This window comes from Cnephaeus nilssonii, assembly GCF_951640355.1.
Source record: "Cnephaeus nilssonii genome assembly, chromosome: 20".
Classification (NCBI taxonomy): Eukaryota; Metazoa; Chordata; class Mammalia; order Chiroptera; family Vespertilionidae; genus Cnephaeus; species Cnephaeus nilssonii.
The window spans coordinates 10,487,618-10,514,501 of NC_137091.1; the positions used below are offsets into that span (position 1 = coordinate 10,487,618).

A 26,884-nucleotide genomic window follows, 5' to 3' on the forward strand; every position below is an offset into this window, starting at 1 on the left:
TTACCCATCCTTTATCTTTTCATCTACAGAGCACTTATTAAACATTTTACTCTATTCACAATGAAACATCACTTTGTATTTCCACTCTATAAGAGGATTTAAAAGAAGAAAAAACCATAGTTTTTTCTTACTACTTAGACCTACCGTTCTTCTTATTTAGGTCAGAAGAAAAAACACACATAAAGGATTGAACTAGAGAGTAGTATAAAGATATATGTGATAATATGCTTATGTTTCATCTTCACATATAAAAATAACACAGTTGACCTGGAAGGTAATGAATTTCTGGTCATGGTCCTTGGACTAATCTTGATTATTAAAAATGCCTAGATAAAAGGGTAAACTCTTGGTGGGGTTTTGAGGAAACAGGTTTCTGGATGGTGGGAAATGGGAGGCAGAGATATTGTTCAGGCATGTCTGGCCACTGACTCTGTCTCCTTTTGCTGATAGAAGATGTGACCTTGCAGAGGCTCTGTGTGTGTGTGTGTGGTAGATTGTCAGATAGGTAGGTAGATAGTTCTCCATGCCAATACACAATTTACCTGAAATGCTGCTAGACCATCCTACATTTTCAGTCATTCATTCAATAAACATATGTTGAACACCTACTTTGTGTCGAGTATTTTGCTGGAAGGACATAGTCCTGAGTTGTTTATCTAGTACAACTGAGGTCTTTGCACTAATGTGTCTATATCTTCTTGCCCAACATGCCTGATGACACGTGAAAGAGATGGATTAAGAGGGTGTCCCTTAGCTCCTGTGTCGGCTTCTTATCCTCCTTTTCGTTCTTTAAAACCCTGTGCAAATCCTGCTCTTCTTCCTTTTTTCCCTGCAAAGGTGTCTTTGCATCAATACCATAGACTTTACTGGCATGTCCTTAACAAGGCACTGTACATTCTGTCTTGCATTGTCATGATTTCTGAGCATATCATATTGTCAATAGATGATAAACTCCTGGAAGGCAGTGGCCATGTCTGCTCCTATGGAACCCAGATAGGAGATTTATACACAGCGAAGTATTGAAAGAGAGAAGGAAATAAAATGGAGAATGAGCACTCTTATTGGTTCCCAAGAATTTGAACTTGCAGCCTTGGCTTCATTAACAGAGTACTTTTAAACATTTAAAAAATGAACTGTTTTTCTTAACAGTTTTAATGAGGTATACTTTAGATATCATAAAATCCAACCATTGTAAGTGTACAACGTAATGATTTGTGGCAACCTGGAGTTGTGTGATCGTGAGCACAATCTAGCCTGAGAACATTTCTGTCACTTCAAATAGTTCTCTCATGCCCATTTGTCACTCCTGTTCCTCCCTCAGCTCCAGGCCACCACTAATCCGCTTTCTGCCTCTATGGATTTACCCTTTCCAGCCATTTCATATCAATGGAATTGTATAGAATGTCATCTTTTTGTCTGGCTTCTTTCACTCAGGAAAATGTTTTTGAGGTTCATCCAGACTCTACCAAGCATCACTATTCTGACCTTTTTATATTGATGAATAGTACGAATATACCATATTTTGTTCATCTGTTTACCAGTTAATGAATAGTTGGATTGTTTTGGATTTTGGCTATTATAAATAACTAGAGGCCCGATGCACAAAAATTCATGCAAGAGTAGGCCTTCCTTTCCCCAGCTGCTGGCACCGGCTTCCCTCTAGCACCCGGGACCCAGGCTGGCTTCCCTCCAGCCGCCCACCGGCATCTGGGACCTGGGCTGGCTTCCCTCTGACTCCGGCTTTATCAAGAAGGACATCCGGAATGATGTCTGGTCTAATTAACATATTACTCTTTTATTATTATAGATGCTGCTAGAAATAATAATAGCTGTTGTGTTGATATTATATTTTCATTTAATGAATTTGTTCAGCAAATATTATGGTGCACCTAGTATGTGCTAAGCACTAGATAATGGGGATACAGAAGTTTATAAAACATACAGATTCTCTGCCTTCCAGTAAAATATGTAGTGCATTAAAGGGAAAGAGTGCCATGGAAGAGGGTGAAGCAGGGGAGGGATGAGGAATGCCAGGATGGAGGCAGCTGTAATTCTGAATTAATTGTTTTCATGGAGGACCACGTTGGGAAGATGACATTTGAGCCAAGACTTGAAGGAAACAGGGAAGGACCCTAGTGGGAATCTAAGCAGGAATATTTCAGGGAGAAATAACAGCAAGTGGCAAGGCCTGGAGGTGAGTGGAGCCCACTGGTGTTTGAGGAGTCACTTTGTTCTGGCTGGAGTAGAGAGAGGAAAAGGAAGAGAGGTACCAGGTGAGGTGAAAGGAAAGAGAGGTGAGGTTCTTTAGGGCCATATATGCCATTCTAAAGACTAACTTTTTCTTTCAGGAAAGACCATTGGAGGGTACTGAGCAGGGGGGATTGACGGGATCTCCTGTAGATATTACAAAGGACATGCTGGCTGTCCTATTGAAAATCAACTATAGGGTGCCCAGCTAGCGTAGCTCAGTGGTTGAGTGTTGACCTATGAACCAGGAGGTCACAGTTCGATTCCCGGTCAGGGCACATGCCCAGATTGCGGGCTTGATCCTCAGTGTGAGGCGTGCAGGAGGCAGCTGATCAATGATTCTCTCTCATCATTGATGTTTCTATCTTTCTCTCCCTCTCTCTTCTCTCTGAAATCAATCCTATCTAATAAAACAGTAATATGCAAATTGACCGCACCTTCGCTACATCCATAAGCCACGCCCACCGGCCACGCCCACCGGCCAACCAGGAGCAAATATACACGTTAAACCAGCAAAGATGGCGGGGGGAAAGGGCAGCACCCATGTCAGTGAGATCCAAGCCATGATGGTGGACCAGGGCAGGCGGCGTGGGTTAAGGCCGGCAGCCGCCTGCCCAGGTCCGCCATCCCCGATCGCGGACCTGGGCAGGCGGCGTGGGTTCACGCCCGCTGCCGCCTGCCCAGGTCCGCCATCCCCGATCGCGGACCTGGGCAGGCGGCGTGGTTCACGCCCGCTGCCGCCTGCCCAGGTCCGCCATCCCCGATCGCGGACCTGGGCAGGCGGCGTGGGTTAAGGCCGGCAGCCGCCTGCCCAGGTCCGCCATCCCCGATCGCGGACCAGGGCAGGCGGCGTGGGTTCACGCCCGCTGCCGCCTGCCCAGGTCCGCCATCCCCGATCGCGGACCTGGGCAGGCGGCGTGGGTTAAGGCCCGCTGCCGCCTGCCCAGGTCCGCCATCCCCGATCGCGGACCTGGGCAGGCGGCGTGGGTTCACGCCGGCAGCCGCCTGCCCAGGTCCGCCATCCCCGATCGCGGACCAGGGCAGGCGGCGTGGGTTCACGCCCGCTGCCGCCTGCCCAGGTCCGCCATCCCCGATCGCGGACCTGGGCAGGCGGCGTGGGTTCACGCCCGCTGCCGCCTGCCCAGGTCCGCCATCCCCGATCGCGGACCAGGGCAGGCGGCGTGGGTTAAGGCCGGCAGCCGGCTGCCCAGGTCCACGATCACAGATCACGGATCAGGACAGCTGCCTGCCCAGGTCCATCACTGATCTCAGAGCTGGGCAGGCAGCGTGGGTTAAGGCCTGCAGCCGCCTGCCCAGGTCCATGATGAGGGATCACGGACCAGGGAAGGCGGCGAGGGTTAGCGCCCGTAGCTGCCTGCCCAGGTCCGCCATCACCGATCTCGGACGAGGGCAGGCAGCTTGGGTTAGCGCCCACAGCCGCCTGACCAGGTCCTGGATAAGGGCTTCGAGTCAGCCATTGCCAGTGGCAGCTGACTTAAAGCCCCTATCAGGGATCATGGACCAGGTCAGGCAGCGTGGGTTAAAGCCCACAGCCGGCTGCCCAGGTCCGTGATCACCGATCTCAGAGCAGGGCAGGCAGCGTGGGTTAAAGCCTGCAGCAGGCTGCCCAGGTCCACGATCATGGATCACAGACCATGGCAGGCGTCATGGGTTAGCACCCGCAGAGGCCTGCCCAGGTACCGGATCACGGATCCAGGTGGCGTGGGTTAGCACCCACAGCCGCCTGACCAAGTCCCCGATAGGGACTTGGAGTCTAGCATAAGGAAAAGAATAGTCAGCAAAAGCAGGAGACAAGGTTTCATAAGTTCTCCCCCAGGTCACCACTGTTCTCTTATACATTTTAAGTATCCCAGACTTTGCATGATGGGATTTGATTTGAATTATGCCTGATAGAGATTTCATGACATGAATTGTAGGCTCATTCTTTCTTTTTGTGGTTGCCTGACTGAGAAAGGCCTTGGAATGAGAGAAGGCACTTTTATTTTCCTTTTTCATTCTTTAGAGGCTGAGGAATTACAGTTATATGAAGAAGTTAGTGAGAGAATGAAAGTCTCATGCTGTATTATTCTGTAAGTTTTATCATGTGGACTATCAAAAACTTGGTGGGATCCTTTTCAAGAGGTGTTACAAAAATTATGTTGAAATTAACATTCAAGAGTAAAAGGAGAGAAGTGAGTGGTGGGTAAAGGAAAGAACTTTGTCCTAGAAACCAAATAGAAGCCACATAAACCTTCAGATTCTTACTCATTGTGCTTTGGAGGTATCCTATCTAATGAAAGAGTAATATACAGATTGATCATCACTGCAACACACAATATAGCTGCCCCCATGTGGTCAAAGATCCTGCCCCCATGTGGACACAAGATGGCCACCACAAGATGGCCAGCAGGAGAGGGCAGTTGGGAGGCACCCAGCCTGCAAGGGAGGGCAGTTGAGAAGGACTAGGCCTGCAAGGGAGGGCAGTTGGAGGTGATCAACCCTGCAGGAGAGGGCAGTTAGGGGTGACCAGGCCGGCAGAGGAGGGAAGTTGGTGGCAAACAGGCTGGCAGCAGAGTGGTTAGGGGCAATCAGGAAGGCAGGCAGGCAAGCAGTTGGGAGCCAGCAGTCCTGGATTGTGAGAGGGATGTTCGACTGCCCGTTTAGGCCCGATCCCATCGGGCCTAAACGGGCAGTCGGACATCCCTTGAGGGGTCCCATATTGGAGAGGGTACAGGCTGGGCTGAGGGACAACCCCCCTCCGTGCACGAATTTCGTGCACCGGGCCTCTAGTAATTATATATATGAAAATCAACTACAGGAAGGCAGAAGCAGGGAGACCAGCCAGGAGGCTACATCAAGGATGTGGATGAGAAAGGATGATGGCTTGGATGAAGGTGGTAGCAGTAGGTGGGAGAAATGGCTGGATTCTAGATATATTTTGAAAATAGAGCCTACAGGATTTGCTGCTGTGTTAGATGTTAGGTGGTGGGGGATGATGGTCATCCAAACAGGATGACTCCAGGTTTTGGTCTGAGTAATTGGAGAGATGGAGTTTTAATGAGATTAATTAAGTAAGAGCTGGGAGCCAGGAGAAAATCATCTCTAGTGAGAGTGGCTGGGGCAGCACAGATAAGGGAGGCTTAGTCCAGCTCAGAACCAGAAAGTCTATAGCTGATTGTGTCGTTCAATCTGATTTACTCTCTTTGGCTCTCATAGAAGTTCATTTCATCCTTAATGTCTCAGAATAGAGAAGGCAGACAGAGAAAATTGACCACAATAGTAACCAGGCAAAAGAAACCCTAGGTCAAGACCAGCTGAACTCTTGGCCTGAATATCCGGTTTCTTGGGGGGGAAGTTGACGAGACTTCTTTCCTGAGCCAAACAAAGCCAAATTTTTTATTTACTTTGTGTAGCTATAATTTCCAGTATTTATATGAAATGTTTTCAGTTAAGTGCTTTCATTCTTTTCAAAAGAATTTTCACCCCTTCCTGTAAATGAGGTTCAGGGAGAAGGGACTTGGAAATAATATATATATATATATATACACACACACACATGTGCGCTTATACACACACACGTATAGGGATATTCTCAAGAGCCCAAATCCTCTGTCTATACAGCTAAGCTGGGGTGAAGAACTACTTAGAAAAAGACATAGTAAGTACTTAATGCAGATAGAACTAAAACAAATGAGTGAATATTCGGGGTAGGCATAAGTCAGAAGGCTGTATTTTAGTGAAGCAAATACCCAATAAAATCCTTAACAAAATTTGCCAAAATTCTGTTTCTCTTAGCTTTGTGATAACATGATAGACCAACTAGGTGATAAGATTTCACTCAAGTCTTTCAGTACAGGGCAAACATAAGACCTACCCTAATGTGTCTGGTTATAAAGATCCCAAAATGGCTCATATATATAGAGAAACAATAGTTTTCTTGGATAAGAACTTTAAATATTTGCATGCTATAGATACCTATGAGTTTAGAGGAATCAAATTTCAAAGACTTGGAGAAATGCCTAGACTTATTAGAGACCTATTGAATTTCTACTTATTTATCCTTAAGTATTCAAAAGATTATTTTTCTTAATTCTAACTGAGTAGACAATGACATGCTATGGATTAAGCCTACATTTCACTTGTATGTGCCAAAGAGCAGTATCATTAAGGCATTAATGCATTTCCTATTGCTTTTTGGTCCTCTTTTTAAAAAGTTTTCTTTCTAATGAAGACAGATATTTTATTAGATTCTTCTTTGACCTTTAAACTGAGGTCTGGAGGAAATGAGCAACTTGGAAATGATTCTATGGAAGTAAGACTAGTTCTTAGAATGACTATCGAGAATTGGACATGATTCTGGAGGCCATGTGGTCCACTATGCTTCTCAAATAGATTTCTATCCAGGCCTCAACTATTTTAAAAGATGAAGAGCACTGGCCACCTGTAGGAACCTGTTCCCATATTTAGTCCTACTTATGGCCAAAGAGATTATAGCTATTGTTCCCTTCTTGCCTCCGTGGCCACTTGGTCACAGAAGGAAATTAATTGGCCTGGCATGATTTGCCTTTTGAAAAGTCACAATGGTTTCCACCCCATACTCTGTGCTTTTCAAGTTGATGCTAATTGATTGATGTTAAGTTCTACATTTTCCCTGATATTGAAGTTAAGCTGACAGGTCTATAATTACCAAGGTTGTCCTTTTTCCCTTTTTAAAAAGATGAGCACTTCATTTACCCTTTCAGCCTACAGGGACTTTCTTTATCCTCTTGAGTTCTCAAAAATAATCGCTAGCAGCTATGTAATAACACCTGCCAATTCCTTAAGTACTCTTCTAAATATGTCATAAGGCCCTGCTGATTTGCCTAAAGCTGGCTTTTCAAAATACCTTTTAACTATTTTATTCCTTGTTCTAGTTTTCATTGACTCTCTTCTGTCTCAGATTGGCATTGCTCTGATAATAGATCCCTGCTGATATTTTGTCTTCATTTAAGAACTGAAAGTCTCATATATTTCCAGTCATTGTCATGAACATCTTTCCCCCTTTCTTGAGGTGTTGAGATATTTCTCTTGTAACTCTAGTTTAGCATTAGATCACTAGATAAGTTTATCTGTTGCATTTTATATCTTCTACAAATTACATTTCTTGCCTGACTGGGGAGCTAACCTGCAACCTTGACATATCAGGATGATGCTCTAACCAATTGACCTACCCTGCCAGAGACTTAAACTTTCTTGAACATAGAACTATATGTTTAAGATACATGCATTTCTTTGGGATGCACCTTCATGGTTTAGATGTTCTTCTCATCAGTGATCTCTGCTTACCAGAGATTTACATTAAAAAAAACTATTTGAAATAATTTTAGATTTCCAAAAAATTGAAAAAGTTGTATAGGCAATTCTCATATAGTCTTCATCCAGCTTCCCCTAATGTTAAGAATTAACAATGTTATCTCCAATAAGGGTTTAATCTCCAACATTTACAGGGAACTCATACAATTTAACAAAAGGAAGATAAACAACCCAATCAAACAATGGGCAAGGGACCTAAATAGATACTTCTCGAAAGAGGACATAAGGAAGGCCAAGAGACATATGAAAACATGCTCAAAGTCACTAATCATCTGAGAGATGCAAATCAAAATGACAATGAGGTACCATCTCACACCTGTCAGAATGGCTATCATCAACAAATGACAAGTGCTGGCGAGGATGCGGAGAAAAGGAACCCTCTTGCACTGCTGGTGGGAATGCAGACTGATGCAGCCACTGTGGAGAACAGTATGGAGTTTCCTCAAAAAACTAAAAATGGAACTCCCATTTGACCCAGTGATCCCACTTCTAGGAATATATCCCAAGAAAAACAGAAACATCAATCAGAAAGGATATATGCTCATAGCAGCACAATTCACCATAACTAAGGAAACAGCCTAAGTGCCGATCAGCTGATGAGTGGATTAAAAAGCTGTGGTACATCTACACAATGGAATACTATGCTGCTGTAAAAAGGAAGGAACTCCTACCATTTGCAACAGCATGGATGGACCTGGAGAGTATTTGCTAAGTGAAATAAGTCAGTCAGAGAAAGATAAATATCACATGATCTCACTCTTTTGTGGAATATAATGAACAACATAAACTGATGAACAAAAACAGATCCAGAGACAGAGAAGCATCAATCAGACCATCAAACCTCAGAGGGAAGGTAGGGGAGGGTGAGGGTAAGGGAGATAGATCAACCAAAGGACTTGTATGCATGCATATAAGCAAACCAATGGACACAGACTCCAGGGGGGTGAGGGCAAGAGCATGGGGGTGGGGGAGAAAGGGGGATAAGGACACATATGTAACACCTTAATAAATGGAGAGAAAAAAAGAATTCACATAACCATAGTATATTTGTCCAAATTAAGAAATTAACATTGGTGGACTGCTATTATCTAAACTAATACTTTATTTGAATTTTATGAAATTTTCAACTAATGTGGTTTTTTTTTCTATTCCAGGATCAAATCCCAGATCCTACATTGCATTTAGTATATTTATTTTTTTATTTCTAATGATTCAAAATGATATTTCTGTGTGATAATCTTCATTGAGAGTCTATAATCTTTATATATTCAACTAATTACTTCTATTTGCAGAAATCAAATTTCTTACTGAGTTTTATGCTAAAAATAATGTCCCCCATACACTTCAAAGATGAGTTTCACAATTTGAATTCTACTGAATATCAGGCTATTCTCCCCATGTCACCACCAGGGCCAAAGGAGTCTGGGAAATTGTTTAGAGATCCTTCCTTTTCTGGTTTGATCATCATAATATCTCTATTGTTCTTTTCTCCTTTCACTTTGACGCGGTATTTTTGTTGTTGTTAATCCTCAGGTGAGGATATTTTTTCCATTGCTTTTAGAGAGAATAGAAGGGAGGGAGGCACGGGGAGAGAGAAAGAGAGAGAGAGAAAGTGTGTGTGTGTGTGTGTGTGTGTGTGTGTGTGTGTGTGTGTGTGAGAGAGAGAGAGAAAGAGAGAGAGAGAGAGAGAGAGAGAAAGAGAGAGAGAGAGAGAAACATCAATGTGAGTGAGACACATTGATTGGTTGCCACCTGCACATGCCCTGACTGGGGGCGGGGATAAACCTGCAACCCAGGTAGGTGCTGTTGACCAGAACTGAACCCGGGACCCTCTGATGTGTAGGGTGACATGCTAACCACTGAGCAACACCGGTCAGGGCAATTGAGGCAGTCTTTTGATTTTGGGGCAGGGTAGGGATTAGAGTGAAGCAACTGACATGCAAATATCAAGGAGACTCTTACTCTCGAGGTCAGGAGTTGGGAGTCGAGTAAGTGAAAGGATGGCACCTGAAGAGTGAGGGCCTCTTAAACTTTGCACCCTAGGCCTGTCACTCGCTTTACTTCAGTTTTCACTGGGTTTTAGAACACAGTGTATTATTATTAGTATTTTTTTATTATTATTTTCTAGTTCATAAGTGCTGACACTAGACTGAAAGCTGAGCCCAGTCCCGAAGGGCTCAGGTCAATTTGATTGTAACAGACTCTGGAGTCTCTCAAAGGGATCTGATCCTTTTGCATGTTATGTTGCACAGCCCTAGAAATAATCCCTTCTGATGAAAGGATCTCTGCTCCTGAGTATAGGAACACTATGGAAAGTCTGTAAATATGTTTTTATAATGCCGTGTAAAGTTGGTGTACACAGAAATGAAATCAGTCATGGCAGCTGCTGCTCTCTGGACAGGCCCTTGATGGAAGTCAGAAGGGATGGGGCGGGGTGTTGGAATGAGCGTCTGTTCCCTGCAGGCCAGCCAGTCTGGTGCTCAGACACCTTTAGACTAAGGTGACCAGATTTTAACATTGGTAAAGCGGGACACCATTGACCCAGCGGGGGTGGGGTCTTGATTAAAAATTTGGTCTATATGGAGCAACAAAAATTTTCATAGAACGCAAAAATAGTATTGTAATATATATTTTTAAATTTCAACATAAGTACAATTAACAAATATAATAAATAAAAATTATGTATAGTATTATTTTATTCTTTGGCATATTTCTCATTTGAGTGAATTTTTTTTAGTAGATTGCTGTCGTTGTTTAAAAGGTCATGAATTTGCCGTAACGTAAGTCGTAAGTGTCACTTTCAAGGCCAGCGCTAGACTTTTTGCCGCCACTATAAAATATAAATAGTACGAGTACTGTCTGCTAAATTCAAGAAAATTTATGTATTTATGAAATAAATAAATAAATTACTTACCTAAATTATCTGAATAGCTGATTTGTAATGACATCACTTGTTTAACTAGCTTACTAGCACGCAGTATGATGTGTATCGTCTGAGAGACAGTTACAAAATGTTTTCGTCGTTGCCAATCCCAAAAAATGCCATTGTTCATTAAGTCCAAACAATGGTGGTAGAATTCTAACAACTGATCAACAATGCGAACTTGGATAAGCAGTTCTCGATAATCAGTTCTCAACAATTATTTGTTATTATTAAAGTTTAACATTATAAAATTAACAAAAATAATATAAAACTCATATCCTGGCTAAATAGCCACATGGCCTCCGAAAACCGTATATTCCCGTCCTGTTCTCCCGCCGTTCCCTAGCTTGTCGTGCATTCTTTCCAAAAATCGGGACTTTTTTTAAAACGCTGCGGGACGCGGGACAAATTGTTAAAAATCAGGACTGTCCTGCCAAAAGCGGGATGTCTGGTCACCTTACTTTAGACTCACTGTAAGTTGCCAACACAAGCAAAAAGCCTATGATGTGTCAATGTGCAGTAGGACATCATTAAAGACTGATGCTGGCCTCCAGACTAGCCTTGCCTCGGAGCCTAGGAGTCGAACCTCAGACCCTCAGAGAGCCGAGCCCAGCCCCAAAGAGCCAGCCTCGCTCCTAAGACTCCAACCTAGTCCAGAACAGCCAAAGCCAGTCCCCAAGGGCGGAGCCTAACGCTGAACAGCTGAATCCAGACGGGAGAGCCAAACCTACTCCTGAAGGGCGGAACTTAGCACCAAATAGCCCAGTCAAGGCCCAAGAGCCAGTCTAGTCCCTAGGTGCTGACCCTAGCCTAGCCCCAACAGCCAAACCTAATGCCCAAGGGCGGAGCCTAGTCCCGAAAAACTGAGGCCACACCGGAACAGCCGAACTTAGCCCCTAAGCAAAGCTGTTCTTCCAGGAGGCCCAAACCCAGTGTATTCTTTAAACACACACACACATACGTTTTTATTGATTTCTAAGAAAGGAATGGTGGAGAGAGGGATATAAACATCAATGATGAGAGAGTATCATTGATCGGCTGCCTCCTGCATGCCCCATACTAGGGATGGAGCTTACAACCCTGGCAGGTGCCTTGCCAGGAAATCAAACTGTGACCTCCTGGTTCATGGGTCGGTGCTCAACCACTGAGCAACACATGCTGGCAGAACACAGAATATTCTTGATTTACAAGGTCATGACATTTTCTTTCTTCATCACCCACTCCTTGCCTGCTACTCCTTTAGTTACAGATAACATCTGATATAATTAATTTTAGTGTATAACTATGGTCCTGAATTATGACCTCTTGCTTATTTCCCCAGCTCCTTGTTAGATATCAGTCAACATTTCAGAAAGTTTTGCGTTTCCCCTTTGTTCCCATATTACATTTCCTCGTGGAAGGCAGACATTGCAGGGATTTTCTGAGGGGAGGAGTATAAGTCCACATCTAATTGTGTATTTGTATGCGTAGCCTGCAATTTAAATTCTGTACTAAGTGCTAGGGGGAAAAAAGCCTATTTTAAAGCTTGTTTCAAGCTGTTAGACCTTCTGAAAAATAAATAGAATAATAAAATGTGACTTAATATCTTTCTCCTTCCAGGTTTCCAGGTATTTATAAGCCACATGGCTTTCCCTGACTTGGGGAATAAATAAACTTGAGACAGCAATGGTGAAACTATTCTAAAACATTAATATTTAGAAAGAAGTAAATTATGATAACATTCTTCCTGAGAACCATTTTAGGAAAACCAATGGATTTCTCTGTATTTGTGACTTACTGGGGAAAGAATAGCAATGCTCAGTAAGATAAGGTGGAATTGCTTTGTTGGTAGAATTTTTAGGTTATTAAAGAGAAACAATTTGTGGTTTTTACAGGGAGGTGGTAAGTCCTAGGAGAACTCTAACAGACACAATTAAGAGAGACCGGATTCTTGACCACAAACGTCGAAGAGGTGGTGGTTCCTTAAGCAGCTAACTTGGGTGTACAGCAACAGGTCTGTGCAACGGCACCTGCTTTATGGTTGCCAAGAACTCAAATCCCTAAACGGAACTGAAGACTGCAAAGTAAGGAATTCTTGGAAACCCAAAGTGTTTAGAGAGCTTTGGGAAAATATTTCTCAGCTGGCCCCTCTAGCCTGTGTGGATACATTTAGAGACTGGTTTAAGGACTCAGTGCTAGAGTTCCCAAAGAGAGAAAACCTCAAGCTGAAAGGAGGCTGCCTCCACTGAGGAACTGCTTAGGCGGCAGACAAGGATTAGTTCAAAATCTCAATCTCAAGAAAGATGACCGCGCCAGGAGGAAGGTCTTTCTGTTCACACACGTGTAGGAAAGTGTTACTGAGGATCTTGGCTTGGGGACCGCTGGGAGCAGGCAAGCCCTGTGACAAGGAAGTGTGTGTCAGGTAGCAGTTCCTGTGGGAGGTGACCTTAGGAAACTCAGGTAGTGGAGAGAGAAAATAAGACAAGGAAGAGCAGGAAGCTGTGAAGGGTGTGTTATCAAGCTAGTTACCACTGAGGGCATCTGGCACTGGGTCCCATTGAGGAACTTGGGGACACAGCGAAGAGCACGCCTGGAATTATTTCTGACTGAGGGGCAAGGGGGAGAGGCTTTTTAATCTACTGTCTCTCCATCAGTCATTGATTGAGGGCTGCTTCCAGAGGCACTGACTCTTTTGCACTTCAGCTCACCCTGTGATTGGGTTCCCGCATGAAGGAGAAAAGCTGCAGGCAGAGAGCTACAGATGTGGCAATAAAGAGCACCAGCTAAAAAATACCAATGACATATTTAACAGAACTAGAACAATAATCCAAACACTTATGTGGAACCACAAAAAGATCCTGAATAGCCACAGCAATCTTGAGAAAGGAAAACAAAGTTGGAGGAATCATGCTAGCTGATATCAAACTATACTACAAGGCCACAGTAATCAAAACAGTGTGATACTGGCATGAAAACAGACATGTAGATCAATGGGACAGAATGGAGAGCCCAGAAATAAGCCCATGCCCACATGGTCAATTATCGTTTGACAAAGGAGGCAAGAGCATACAATGGGGTAAAAACCATCTCTTCAATAAATGGTGTTGGGAAAATTTGGATACATACAAAAAATAAATAAACTAGACCACCTTCTTACACCACATACAAGAATAAGATCAAATTGGAGTAAAGACTTAAATGTAAGACTCAAAACCATAAAAATCCTAGAAGAAAACATAGGAAGTAAAATCTTGGATATTTCTCTTGTCCCTACCCCCCACCCCTGAAATATCTACTGGGGCAAGGGAAACAAAAGAAAAAAAAATAAACAAATGAAATGAAATAAGACTAAAAGGTTTTTGCACAGCAAAGGAAACCATCAACAAAATGAAAAGACAATTCATGGACATAGACAACAAACAATATGGTGATTGCCAGAGGGAAGGGAGGGGAGGTGGGGGGAGGTAGAAGAGGGTAAAGGAGGAGATAAATGGTGATGAAAGGAGCCTTGACTTGGGGTGGTAAACACACAATACAATATACAGATGATATATTGTAGAATTGTATACCTGAAACCCATATAATTTATTAAACAATGTCACCCCAATAAATTCAATAATAAAAGAAAAGACAACTCACAAACAAACAAACAAACAAAATAGAAACAGACTCATAGTTACAGAGAACAGACTGATGGTTGCCAGAGGGGAGGTGGGTTGGGGGACTGGGTGAAAAAGGTGAAGGGACTGAGAAGTACCAATTGGCAGTTACAAAATAGTCATGGGATGGAAAGTACAGCAGAGGGAATGTAGTCAATACAATAATATTAACTTTTTATGTGCCAGGTGGGTTCTGAAAATATCAGGGAGAACACTTTTTAAAGTATATGATTGTCTAACCACTATGCTGTACATCTGATAGTAAGACAAAATAATACTAAATGTAAATAAAATACAAACTGTTTCTTTGCCCCCCCCCCCACTCCCCTGTTCCATTGATCTACATGTCTGTTTTCATGCCAGTATCACACTGTTTTGATTACTGTGGCCTTGTAGTATAGTTTGATATCAGCTAGCGTGATTCCTCCAACTTTGTTTTCCTTTCTCAAAGGAAAACAGAGCACCTGCTGCACTAATGAGCAATGACACCTCTGAGCAGGTGGAAGGGGTGTTATTCTTTGGTTAACGTAGAAGTTTGTCTAAGATCTATTAGTAGATGCTGCTCTCCTTATATAACTATAATTTGGTCTTTCAGGGCAATGACCACAGGTGCCACAAATCCAGGTGTGAAAGGCCAGATAAGGAAAAAGACAGAACCTCAGATGTAGATGACCTTGGAGAGAGCTAGAAGAAAATCCTGAGGGCAGGATGGTGTGTGTGTGTGTGTGTGTGTGTGTGTGTGTGTGTGTGTGTGTGTGTGAGATAGGGGAGATGTGTTTCATTCTTTCTCATTGCTTTCTCAATAAATGCTCTCGTGGAAGAACTTTCTGTTCCTGTTCCTGTTCAAGGGAGCAGAGTGGAAGTGAAGAGAGCAGAGGTGGGTAGCAGCTACTGAAACCCTTACGTGGATGCTGTTCATCATCGCCTCCTCCACACAGAGCTGGTTCTCCTGCAAGGTCTTCCCCTGTCTCTTGCAAACATCATGTAGATTCTTGATGTCAACTTGCAGGCTCAAGAGCTTGCTGCTCAGGCTGCTCACTTCTCTGTCTCTTTCCCCCGCCTAGGCCGTCAGAAAAACAGAGGCAACAATTAATCAACCACCAAGTAAATGCTTGCTTTCGTTCACTTAACTGGTTGACAGAGACTTTAAATTGGCTGAAGATTTGTCCATCTACCCTTTGCTGTTATTACTCATTCCGTGTAACACTTACACATTCTCCATTCTCGAGGTGTCTGAGTGCTCTGCATTATTCAGACAATTACTTATTTAATTAATCTTCGCCCACTGCTGTGTAGGTGCATCACAGACACTTCCCCTGTTTTGCAAGAGGAAGTCAGTGCCTAGAATAATTCCAGGCACCTCGAGGATTGTCTATGAATATTAATGGCTCTGCCACTGATGAGATCAACATATTGAGATGTCAAATGAACTTGTCAAGACGAGTGAATCAGGGATGGAGTTACTGTGGATTCTGAAGTCTCTTCACTCTCTTCGATCCACTAAACGAAAAGACCTCCCTCACCTGTAAATCTAGTGCTTTTTCTTTGGAGATACACCAATGGGAATAAAAGTAAAATCCCTGGGCTAATTATATAATATCAATGCCTCTGAATATGAGTGAAAAAGATGAGTTAATTATTGCCAGGTCAGAATGGAACGTAGTGGTTGAGATCACTAAGAGAGAGTGTGACGTATAGTAACTTCAGTGGGGTTAGGAGTGTGGAGCTGTGGTTAGAGGGTGGGTACTCCATTACACTAGGGTGTCACCTTTGACTCCCAGTGTTGGGGTGGCTGGCACCAGGGTGGAAAGACGTTAGGAAGTAGCCCTCCGTGATCCTGTCCAGTGCTTTAGCTCTGACACTGTGCAGACTGTCCGTAACACTCATGAGGACAGGCACTACCTACCACCTCTGAGTTTCAGATGTTGGGAATGAGGCTGGTGCTTTTATGGCGGGTACCTGGTTTATGTTAGGTTACTCAGAGTAGGCTCTTAGACAAGGATTCATGACACCTATTAAAGAAACACTCCCAAGAGCAATCAGCAGGGACGTGGGGGAAGCAGGACAGGGAAGGAGAAGAAGCCAAGCAAGGGCAGGTTTTCAGACAGAGTCCTGAGGGCAGGAGCTTTAGCCTGAGCCCACGGGGAACTCTGGAGTGTAAGTTACACCTCAGAGTCTGTCCTCATTCGATGCACAGAAAGCCGGGTTGTCGGACTCCGCATCAGCCAGTCAATGGCTAAGGGCAGCCCCACGGGAGGAAAGTTCCCAAGGACTCCCAGTTCTGTGCTCTTGTGAGCAAAGTGACCCCAATAGCCCAGGGGCAATTCTTTCTAAGAGAGTTGCAGGTGCAGAAGCACACAGAAGCCATGGTACAAAGAAATGGAAAGTGACCCAAGCAACAAGGTCCCATGGCTAGTTAGCAGCAGGACGAGGAGAACTCTGCTCTTCCGACCCTGTAGCCAGTGCTCTGTCACCATATCTCACCGATGGCTCTGGCTTCCCTGGGGAGCTGGACACCTGATATGGACATCATAAATCGAGCCCTTCTGGACAGGTCAGTGTAAGAGACCTTTGCACAAAGCTGAGGGGCCAGAGAATAACCGTGAGCATCGGACACCACAATGTCAGACTATTCGGAATTCAGAAGGTTTCCCAGAAGTGCTGCTGTCTCAGCTGATTTATTTCTTCATTTCCATTTAGTACCTGGACTTTTTTTTTTTTTTTTTACCACTTTACAGTTTAATTAGGTTAACGGCATGGCTCTGTCATTAAAAGGATTTCATTATCTCAAAACTCTCCCTCTTCCTCCCATCTCTTGTTTTTCACTTTCAGAAAAACAATGGTGGATGTCAAACTGCCCCAAGCATGTAATTACCAGTAAGACAATTACCAGGGACTCTCTTAAGAGAATATGTGTAGAGCAGCTAAAAAAAAAGTAGTGTACAGACATGGTTTTCTAACTAGAAAATGAAACCCTTGACCGGACAAGGAGCAGAAGCTTGATTCTAATGCTTTAAAATCCCTTGTGTCATGGCTGCCCTGGTGGGAACAGGATACAGAGGCACATTTGGGAGTGAGACCCTAGGGATCCCCTCCTCTCCTGCTCCTATCTTTCCTTGGCATCTATGAAGAGATTAGGTGACAGTACAATCCCTGCACTATGGAAGTGCACAGGCCCTGTACTCTTGCCTTGATGCTGAATATCTGCATCTCACGGTGAGGACCTTGCCACCAGATTGTCCTATATGGAGCCTGGTGCACTGTAGACTCATTAACAAAGCACCAACCCTATACAACCAGAATCTCTCTAAGTTAAAAGTTAAATGTCCTCTCTCTTTCAGGGCAATAAAAAATACCCTCTTCCTCCAGTGTTGGATGTTCTCGGAGCCGAAGGCCTGCTAAGCCCAATTCTGTTGTACGCCCAGGACTTCAGAAATAGATCTTTAATGTGCATGAGCTCATCTAATTTGAACATTAGCATTGACTCAGAGTCTCTGAGGCAATTTCTTCATTCATAACACAAGAGTTTTGGAATAAATAATCTTTCTTTGAGGAGTCCCTCAACCAGTTGAATAACAAATGTGTTTTGCAGGATGTCAAATGAAATTTACTTTTGAAATCAAAATCTAACCATTCACTCCTAAAGACCCAATCGTACAGGGTTTTTTTATTTATCAGAACAAGAGTGAAAATGCTGAGAGAGCAATAAAATGATTTCCTTGAATCATGTATTATTTTTTACTGTGGGAAATTGTAAGAAGAGGCTGTGTTCACCTCAGAACTCCAGAAAGGCAAATGTTTCCGAGCTTCCAGTAAACCTAATTTCTTGCTAATATCTTGCACAGAGGTCACTGAACACTGTTTTCTAATCCCATCTACTTTATGAAGGCTAAATTCCAGGCAGATGCCTTTTGAGTATCAGTACATAGTAAGGGTTGATTTAATCTGACATTTCATCAATCAAAGCTCCATAACCATACCAGTGCATGAGATGAACTGAGAGTCATAATACTGACCCTCAGGCTCCATCCGATCCTGACCCAGACCTGAAGTCATTAATGATGACTCAAATTACAGGCCTCCTATGCTAGGTAAGTTTTCACTTAAGCCAGCACTTAGATGCCCAGTTTTGCTTCTGTAAGGTTGGAACTTGGTCACTTTGCTTGAAGGCATGTGATATTATCCAACCACAGGCAAAATGGTGAATACTGATACTGCAGCTGCTACTATGCACATGATAGTTATTGGAAAATAGGTTATTCACTGAAGCAAAATTTCTGATTGACTAAATGGATCTTTTTTCGAAGAGCATGCCTTCTTGAACGTGTACTTCAAAAGATGGGAAGAGCCCTGGCTGGTGTGGCTCAGTGTCGACTGATGAACCAGGAAATCATGGTTCAAATCCCAGTCAGGGCATGTGCCTGGGTTGTAAGCTCCATCCCCAGTGTGGATCGTGCAGGAGGCAGCCAGTGATTCTCTCTCATCATTGATGTTTCTATCTCTCTCTCTCTCCATTCCTCTCTGAAATCGGTAAAAACATATTTTAAAAAAAGATAGGAAGAATTTTGCTCTAGGCTTCAAAGTATTGAGAGATAGTCTCATGCTTTTTGGGGGGATCCTGATGTTAAACCGAAGCTTGTGATTCAGTTGCCTTCTCAATCCCAAGAGCATTAGGAAGGTTCAAGGTGACAGCATTCCTAGGCATTTGGCACTTGAAAAAACAAGAAAGCTTGGGTGGAAGTTTCCAGAGTAATTTTGGGGTCAACCAACACCACCATAAAGCTCATCAGCTTCGGGAAATTATCTTCTTTGAAGATAATGACAAATTTTCAACAATGAAAAGCCAGTTTAATCACCATTACCATTCAACATATATAAGTTTATAGTGAGAGTTATGTTTTTAAAAAACCATGAAACATTGCTTTAGGAAATTTTACATTTTCCTTGTATAGCAACAGAGTTTACAGTTATCCACAGTAATTTCAAACACTGTTAGTGTTACTCCTAACTTGCTTCCTGAGTTTACTGTTCCATCTATAGAAACATTGCAGTTTTTGATGACTGATGACGGGAATTAATGGGCACTTATCCAAGGTTTTGTCTGGGAGCAAAAACTTTGGAATCTATTATGCTCATATAGTAAAGAATGAGTGTATATTTTATTGTAATCTAAATTCTTTAAAAATTGTCTCACTGTATAAAAGTATACAGTTCAGTATACACATGGCATATGGCAGAGGTCAGCCACCTATGGAATATGGGGCAACTTTTGCTGGCACTTGGGCAATTGCCACATACTTTTCTCCATCATATCCTTGGAGAAATTATTTCCCTGGAAAGTAAGCTCCACGAGAACAGGGATCTTTCTCTGTGTTGTTCACTGCTTCGTCCCCAGCCCCTAGGACAGTGATGGCGAACCTATGACACGCGTGTCAGCACTGACACGCGTAGCCATTTCTGATGACATGCGGCCGCTGAGGCGGCCGCATGCCGAGGATGAAACATTTGCTGCTCCTGAGGATGAAACATTTGCGAAATAATGTTTTTTCCTCAAAGTGACACACTACCCGAGTTATGCTCAGTTTTTTGGCGAAGTTTGACACACCAAGCTCAAAAGGTTGCCCATCACTGCCCTAGGACAATGCCTGGCACATTGAAGGAGCTCCAAAGATACCAGCTGAATGAAGGAATGCCCTTCTAGAAAATCCATACCAGATCCTTGTTCCGGCAGAGCTCGCAGCAGATCCTGTACGGCTATCCTCTAGTAATCCAGCAGGAAAGGAGCTGAAACACCGCTTTTAGAAGCTGCTCACCTCTTGGTAGGAGGTCTGTTAAAAAGCATATGTCATGTGGGACAACCCTATACTAGTCAGAACATATCCCTTAAATCCTTTCTGGAACAAGTCAGGGAATACATAAACACAGTTTGACCAAAATATTAGAATAATCAGAACACTCCACTTCCATATCATTCTGGATAAAGAGAGAATGTTGGCAACAATAGTTAATATTTTTAAGAGCTTTCTCTGTCCCAAGCACTAGTGTTTTACAAGCAGTATTTTACTTAATCCTTAGAGCAAGCCTCTGAAATAGGTGCTCATTCTTTATATATATTTTAAAAATATATTTTTATTGATTTCAGGGAGGAAGGGAGAGAGAGAGAGAGAGAGAGAGAGAGAGAGAGAGAGAGAGAGAGAGAGAGAAAGAGAGATATCAATGATGAGAGAGAATTATTGACTGGTTGCCTTCTGCACGCCTCCCACTGGGGATCCAGCCCGCAACCTAGGCATGTGCCCCAACTGGGAATCGAACCATGATCTCCTGGTTCACAGGTCAATGCCCAAACACTGAGCCACACAGGTCAGGCTCTTCATATTTTTTAGGTAAGGCAAAGGAAGCTCTGAGAGGGTATGCAGCATGCCCAATACCATATTGCAATTAGATGTGCACTCAGACCCACCTAGTTCAAGACTGGACTCTTAAATGCTGTGCCCTACTGCCCAACCCTGTCTGTGATATTTCTGGATGCTTATTACTGGCATTTTGAATTATGAACCTTGAAAAGAAGTTCCTTGTAACAAAGGTTCAACTTCATGTATGTACAGGAGTTAGAAGCCTTACCTCATCTTTCATTTCCTTGGCACTTCTCAATTCTCCTTTAAGTTTTAGCATTTTCTGAGCTTTGTTATAAACCTGGAAAAGCATAAAAATTTAAGATGGAAAAAGTATAAATGAGTCCAGTCCTTTAAAGACTTTCCCATCTGTATATGTGCTCTCAGCAGGGAGTTCAGAAAAATTTCCCGATCTGTTAGCAATACTTACTTGTCTACCCATCTGTTTGTGTTTCCAAAAGTTAAATCCTCCATCAGGAAGATGACCATGGTTTTACATCTTTTCCAAAAAACTATCACTAAATAGTTTCTAAATTTATCCTTCCTGGAAAGCAAAAGGTCTGAAATGATTTTACTTCCTGTATTTCTAAGTATTGTGTGGCTCAAACATAGCTAACATTATGCACTAATTAAAATTAGAATGTGCACAACCCAACTTTATTCTCATGATAACCCTGGGAGGTAGCTACTATTACTATCTTTATTTTACAGAGGAGGAAACTGAAGCCCAGAGAGGCTAAGTGACTTACCCAAGGTCACACAGGCTCCCTTATTACTCCACGAGGAACTAATCTATAACTATTATTTTGAAAATATCTCATGATGTGATTTAAGCAGCAAGTTACTGTAACATTGGTGCTTGTAAAGTTAGGAAATATAAAGTGCTGTGAATGTCTAGATAAATAGCCTCAGAGAAAGCCAGAGATTTTTGCACATGTATGGGTGTAAGGACAGGATGATGCATTTGAGGTCATAATGCACTGAGCTTAATAAAATAATTGAATTCATTCTGTTTTTAACTCTAAGGCTAGAAGAAATTTCCACCAGGCACTTACCTGCAAAATAGTTCCAAGAATGAGAAGCTATCAAAATACTCATTCTTTGTAATGAACCACATCCCCCACCCCTAATATAAGCCAAGAGGAAGAAAGAATGCTGGTGAGACATGGAATTTAGAATGTTTTATGGGGTTGTATTCTGATGTGCTGCACTGTTTATCCTCTTAAGTCTTCATGCATAGAGATGCATCATGGGAATGGTGATGTAGCTCAGGCTTACCCAGCAGGGAGAGGCTAGTGATGCTGCAGTAACAACTCCCAAATCTCAGTGGCTTAAAACCATGCAGGTTTATTTTTCATTCATGCTACATGTCCTTTATGAGTCAGCTGGGGTTCTGCTCTTCATTGTCCTCAGCTGGTAGAACCTTTATCATTTAGTATGTTGCCATGGCAGCAGAAAGGGAACTTGGTGAATCACATACAGATTCTTAAAGTGGAAGTGACACATTTCACTTCTGTTCCCATTTTTTTGGTCAAAACAAGTCACATGGCCATGCCTAACTTCTTCCTTTATTCCCCAAAGGCAATATTGGTGAACATCACAAATGACTAGGTGACTGGGCTGCTATAACAAATATCACAGACTGGGTAGCTTGTAAACAACAGAAGTTTCTTTCTCATAGTTTTGAAGTTTGAGAAGTCCAAGATCAAGCCACTGGCAGAATTGATGTCTGGTGAAGCTCTGGCTGGGTGGCTCAGTTGGTTGGAGCATCATTCAAGGTCAGAGCACATACATATCTAGTTTGCGGGTTTGATCCTCAGTTGGGGCGAGTGCGGGAGGCAACAGATAAATGTTTCTCTCTCACATCGGTATCTCTCTCTCTACCCACTTCCTTTCTATAAAATCAGTGAAAACATATCTGAAGAAAGAAAAGAAAGAAGAGAAAGAAAAGAAAAGAAAAGAAAAGAAAAGGGAAGGAAAAGAAAGTAAAGGAGAGAAAAGGAGAGGAGAGGGGAGGGGCAGGGAGGGGAGGGGAGGGGAGGAGAGGAGAGGAAAGAATTGGTGTCTGGTGAAGTCCCACTTCCGTGATGGTTGTTTTTAATCCTCATCAGAGGATATTTTTTCCATTAATTTTTAGAGATAGTGGAAGGGAGGGAGGGAGGAAAAGAGAAACATCAATGTGAGAGAGACACATCAATTGGTTTCCTCCCGCACACACCTGACCGAGGCCAGGGATGGAACCTGCAACCTAGGCCGGTCCCTTGATTGGGAATTGAATCTGTGACACTCTAACCACTGAGCAACATTGAACAGGGATTTTTTTTTTTTCTGTAACTTCACATGGTGGTAGGGACAAGGAAGCTCTGTGAGGTTTGCTTTTTAAGGGCACTAATCTCATTCATGCAGGACCCACCCTCATGACCTAAACACTTTCCAAAGGCCTCCCCTTCAACTCGGGGGTTAAGGTTTCAACACATAAATTTTGGGGGGGACACAAATATTTAATCCACAGCACTAGGAAAATGAGAAGATTGAAAATAGTGTGGCATAAAAGAACACTAAACAGGGCTCCTGGCCACCAAGCTTCTAAACCTGGTTTAGCATCTAATTAAAAAATGTACTGATCTCTCTGTGTGTGGCTCTGCAAACTGTGGGACTGTACTAAATGACTGTTAATTCTTTCCTAGCTCTAAGGTTTACTGATTCAATGTTCTACCTTGACAGACATCTTTCTACTAAAGAACCATGAACTCAGCCTAAGCATCACATAAAATTGGAAAAAACCAAATATATCCTTGAGAATAATATTCTTCTCCAGGCAGACCTACTGGATAGTCAGGAGATGCTTCTTAGATCAAATGCAATCTTGTCCAAATTGTGACTGTTTCATCTACCGTGGAGTTACACAGCTATAGTTGCAAGGGCCAAGAGTATTTGGAAGAAAAAGCAGAAGGCACAGGCTCTCATATTTGCATGGAAATATATTGGACTTCCCTAAGTAAAATAAGTCAGAGGAAAAAGAGAGAGTTAAATTGTGTTCCATGAGAGAGACTAGGGAAATCCTGTGAGTCATTAACAACAGCAGTGGGCAATTTGGAAGTGCTTATGATGAAATAAAATGGAAGGGTTATATGATAAATTTTCGAAACATTTGACAGTAATGTTTGCCAGATGGATAAGGAAGAGTGCGTTGAGGGAGCCTCAAATGCTTTATAAAATGATCATGTGAAACTTTACAGTGCACTGTGAGGAGTGTGACTGGGCAAGTATTTTGTACAGGAGAGAACGCATCACAGAAAGAGGGGTTCCCTACCTGATCTCTGGGCCCGGGACTTGAATGTCTTTTGTCTCCTCAAACCCTTATTCTACGTCTTCTGTGCTGCTGTCTCTTGCATTTTTATTGAAACCTTAACTTCCTCATGTCTCTTTTCCTCCATCAGCATCTTCAATTCTGCTGCAATTGCCCAGGGAACTGCTTTCTTGTATTCCAAAGTTCCGCTGTTTGCTTTTCCAGTATGCCGTCCCTTGGTGACAGCTGTGTCCAGAAAAAAAAATTATTGTAAAAATAAAATCTTGGTCAGTAATGTTTTGTGCCTCCTAAGTTGACCTCAGTCCACACTCAGGGAATCTTATAGATTTCTAAGAAACAGTAACACTGCACCTCACATGGGTGACTGGTGTAGCAGTTATGAACTCAGGTGTGCAAAGGAAAAGTTACTATTTTTCTATTACTCTTTAACGAGCCCTATTTCCACCAAATGGGAGAAAACAGAATCTTAGTTATCTCTGAAAAAGCGTCATCATTTTAAAGTTAAAAAGGAATCATTTTAAGGTTAAAAATGATCCCCTTTACCTCTTCAAGGTTTTCCAGAGTGAAAGTTCTGGGGTCCTAGGTTGGATCCTGGCATCACGGTGACTTCTGGTCCATGGCCATGGGCATCTCTCCCAGGTGAAGTGTGGGGAGAGGAAGAAAAAAGGGTACAAGTGAACAAGTTCAATGAAATATGGCATCTTCCTCAGACTGCAGGCTTTGGATCTGCTGGCCCTCTTTTGTCCTTCAAGGATGATCCTAATGCAGAAGACAGACACACACACCTGTGAGATGGGGCTTCCCTACCATCATTCTATGTTTTGCCTGGAAAGGTGTTAAGAAGGGGATAGAATCCAAAGATCTTGCTCACTTTTCTGTTCCTCATTCCTAGTATTGATCAAAAGTCCCTTCTGCCTCTAAATTGCTAAACCAATCGGAGGTTCTATTGTGTTCTCCACTTTCGCCCATGTCTTCGATCTCTGGGTCTAATCCTCTTGCATATGTTCAAATTCTCTGCTTCTTCTTTCTTAACTCAGAGAGTCTTTGTTTAGTTTTGGGGAGAGGAAGAAAAAAGGGTACAAGTGAACAAGTTCAATGAAATACAGGTTGAGTGGGCAGGATGGGAAACACATGTTAGTACTTCATGCACCATCGGCCCACATTAGATTACACAAAGGTCCTAATCACAAGCTGCTGATGCTGCCTCTCTCCCCAAGGAACTGGTCACTACCTGGGTACACAGATGGCCTACTGGTCTTAGAGCAACACTGTCTGTTACTTTTCCTTCATCACCTGGATGGAAGAATACCAAGGATCACTTTTTCTCATCTAAAACTTTTTTTCTAGGTTTTCATGGAAAGAGATGCCATTCAGTTTAAAGTTAAAGCTATCCTTGGGGGTTAATCAAAATAAACAAACAGATTTACCTACAGAGTCCTAAATCTTTCCTTTAGTCTTACTGAGTTTTAGATTTTTCTCCAATGTACTATCTCCTTCCAATGAAAAAGTTTGATGAATCCTAGGTTCCTTATTATTGAAATAGTGAAAGGATGTTCAGCGTTTCCCCTATTTTAAAACAATATGTGAGCACCATGAATGAACATGGATGCTTCTTCCTTAATAAATAATTTTTACCCAGAATGCATGGATGAAGGCATAGTGTACAGAGGTCTGGCATGAAGAGAATCTATCTCTTTGAATCCAAACCCAGTTCTACAAGAGAAAAATCCCTGGTCATATAGGGCATATCTACTGGGAGAAGACAATAGGAGGAGATGATGCTGGAGATGGTTTTTTCAGGGTCTGGGAATTCTGCACCATAATTTAGTGAACAATAACCTGACACCAAGATCTGGGTCATAGTCCAACTCCAGGACTGAGGTGCTTCAGGATAGGAAGTAGGGCTGATCGGTCTTTGCAGGAGTTTTAGAATGGAAAAGAAAAAAGAGGGTCCAGGGGAATAAGAGAAGGAATTCCAGGGTTTATCAGACCCACTGTCGCAGGTAAAAATCTCTCTCCCTGGCTATCTCCTTTGGTACTTTTCACAGCGTTTTTCAGTTGCCTTTTTCAATATCCATACTTTTTATCTTCCTTAGTAAGAGCACCCTAATTTTATTGTGGTGTCCATGTATTCATCAAGAAGACTACTGATTTCAGCTTCTCTTGTAATTGGGGATGATTATAAGTTTTAACCAATGAGATGTAAGAAGAAATATTGTGGGAACTTCCAGGAAATTTTCTTAAAGAGAAGCAGTGCACAAGTCTTTGTTCCTTGCTCCTTTCTGATTGTTTGGAATGCTGATTTAATGGCTGGTGCTCCAGCAACCATTTGGAACATGAGATACTCAAAGAGACAGAAGGAGCTTAGGCCCCTGATGGTATGGAACCACCATGCTAGCCCTAGTCAGAGAGAGCAATATATGTCATAAGTCACTGTTATTTTGGATTTTTTTTTCCTTCCTTCCTTCCTTCCTTCCTTCCTTCCTTCCTTCCTTCCTTCCTTCCTTCCTTCCTTCCTTCCCTCCCTCCCTTCCTCCCTCCCTCCCTCCCTCCCTCCTCCCTCCCTCCCTTCCTCCCTCCTCCCTTCCTCCCTCCCTCCCTCCCTCCTTTCTCTCTCTCTCTCTCTCTCTCTCTCTCTCTCTCTCTCTCCCTCCCTCTCCCTCTCCCTCCCTCCCTCCCTCCCTCCCTCCCTCCCTCCCTCCCTCCCTCCCTTTCTCTTTCCTTTCTTTCTTTCTTTCTTTCTTTCTTTCTTTCTTTCTTTCTTTCTTTCTTTCTTCCTTCCTTCCTTCCTTCCTTCCTTCCTTCCTTCCTTCCTTCCTTCCTGCTTTCTTCTTTCTTTCTTTCTTTCTTTCTTTCTTTCTTTCTTTCTTTCTTTCTTTCTTTCTTTCTTTCTTTCTTTCTTCTTTCTTTCTTTCCCTTTTTCATATCTGCTTTCTGCCTGCTATAAAATCACATACATTCAAGGCCCAACTCAATGACCATTTCTGTCATCTTCTCTCCAATTTTAACTTCCAGAGTTATG

At 42.8% G+C, this 26,884-nt stretch overlaps 1 protein-coding gene across 1 annotated transcript in view; it reads right to left on the reverse strand.

Annotated features, from left to right (window-relative positions):
* Positions 1-20,865, reverse strand: part of PMFBP1 (polyamine modulated factor 1 binding protein 1) — a gene marked incomplete at its 5' end in the record, with an annotated part of 51,958 nt that extends 31,093 nt beyond the window's left edge. Inside the window, 2 exons of the mRNA XM_079760015.1 lie at positions 15,065-15,220; positions 20,782-20,865. Of these exons, the coding sequence (XP_079616141.1) occupies positions 15,065-15,220; positions 20,782-20,865 (240 nt within the window). The remainder of the gene's footprint in view (positions 1-15,064; positions 15,221-20,781) is intronic.
* Positions 20,866-26,884: the final 6,019 nt, after the last annotated feature.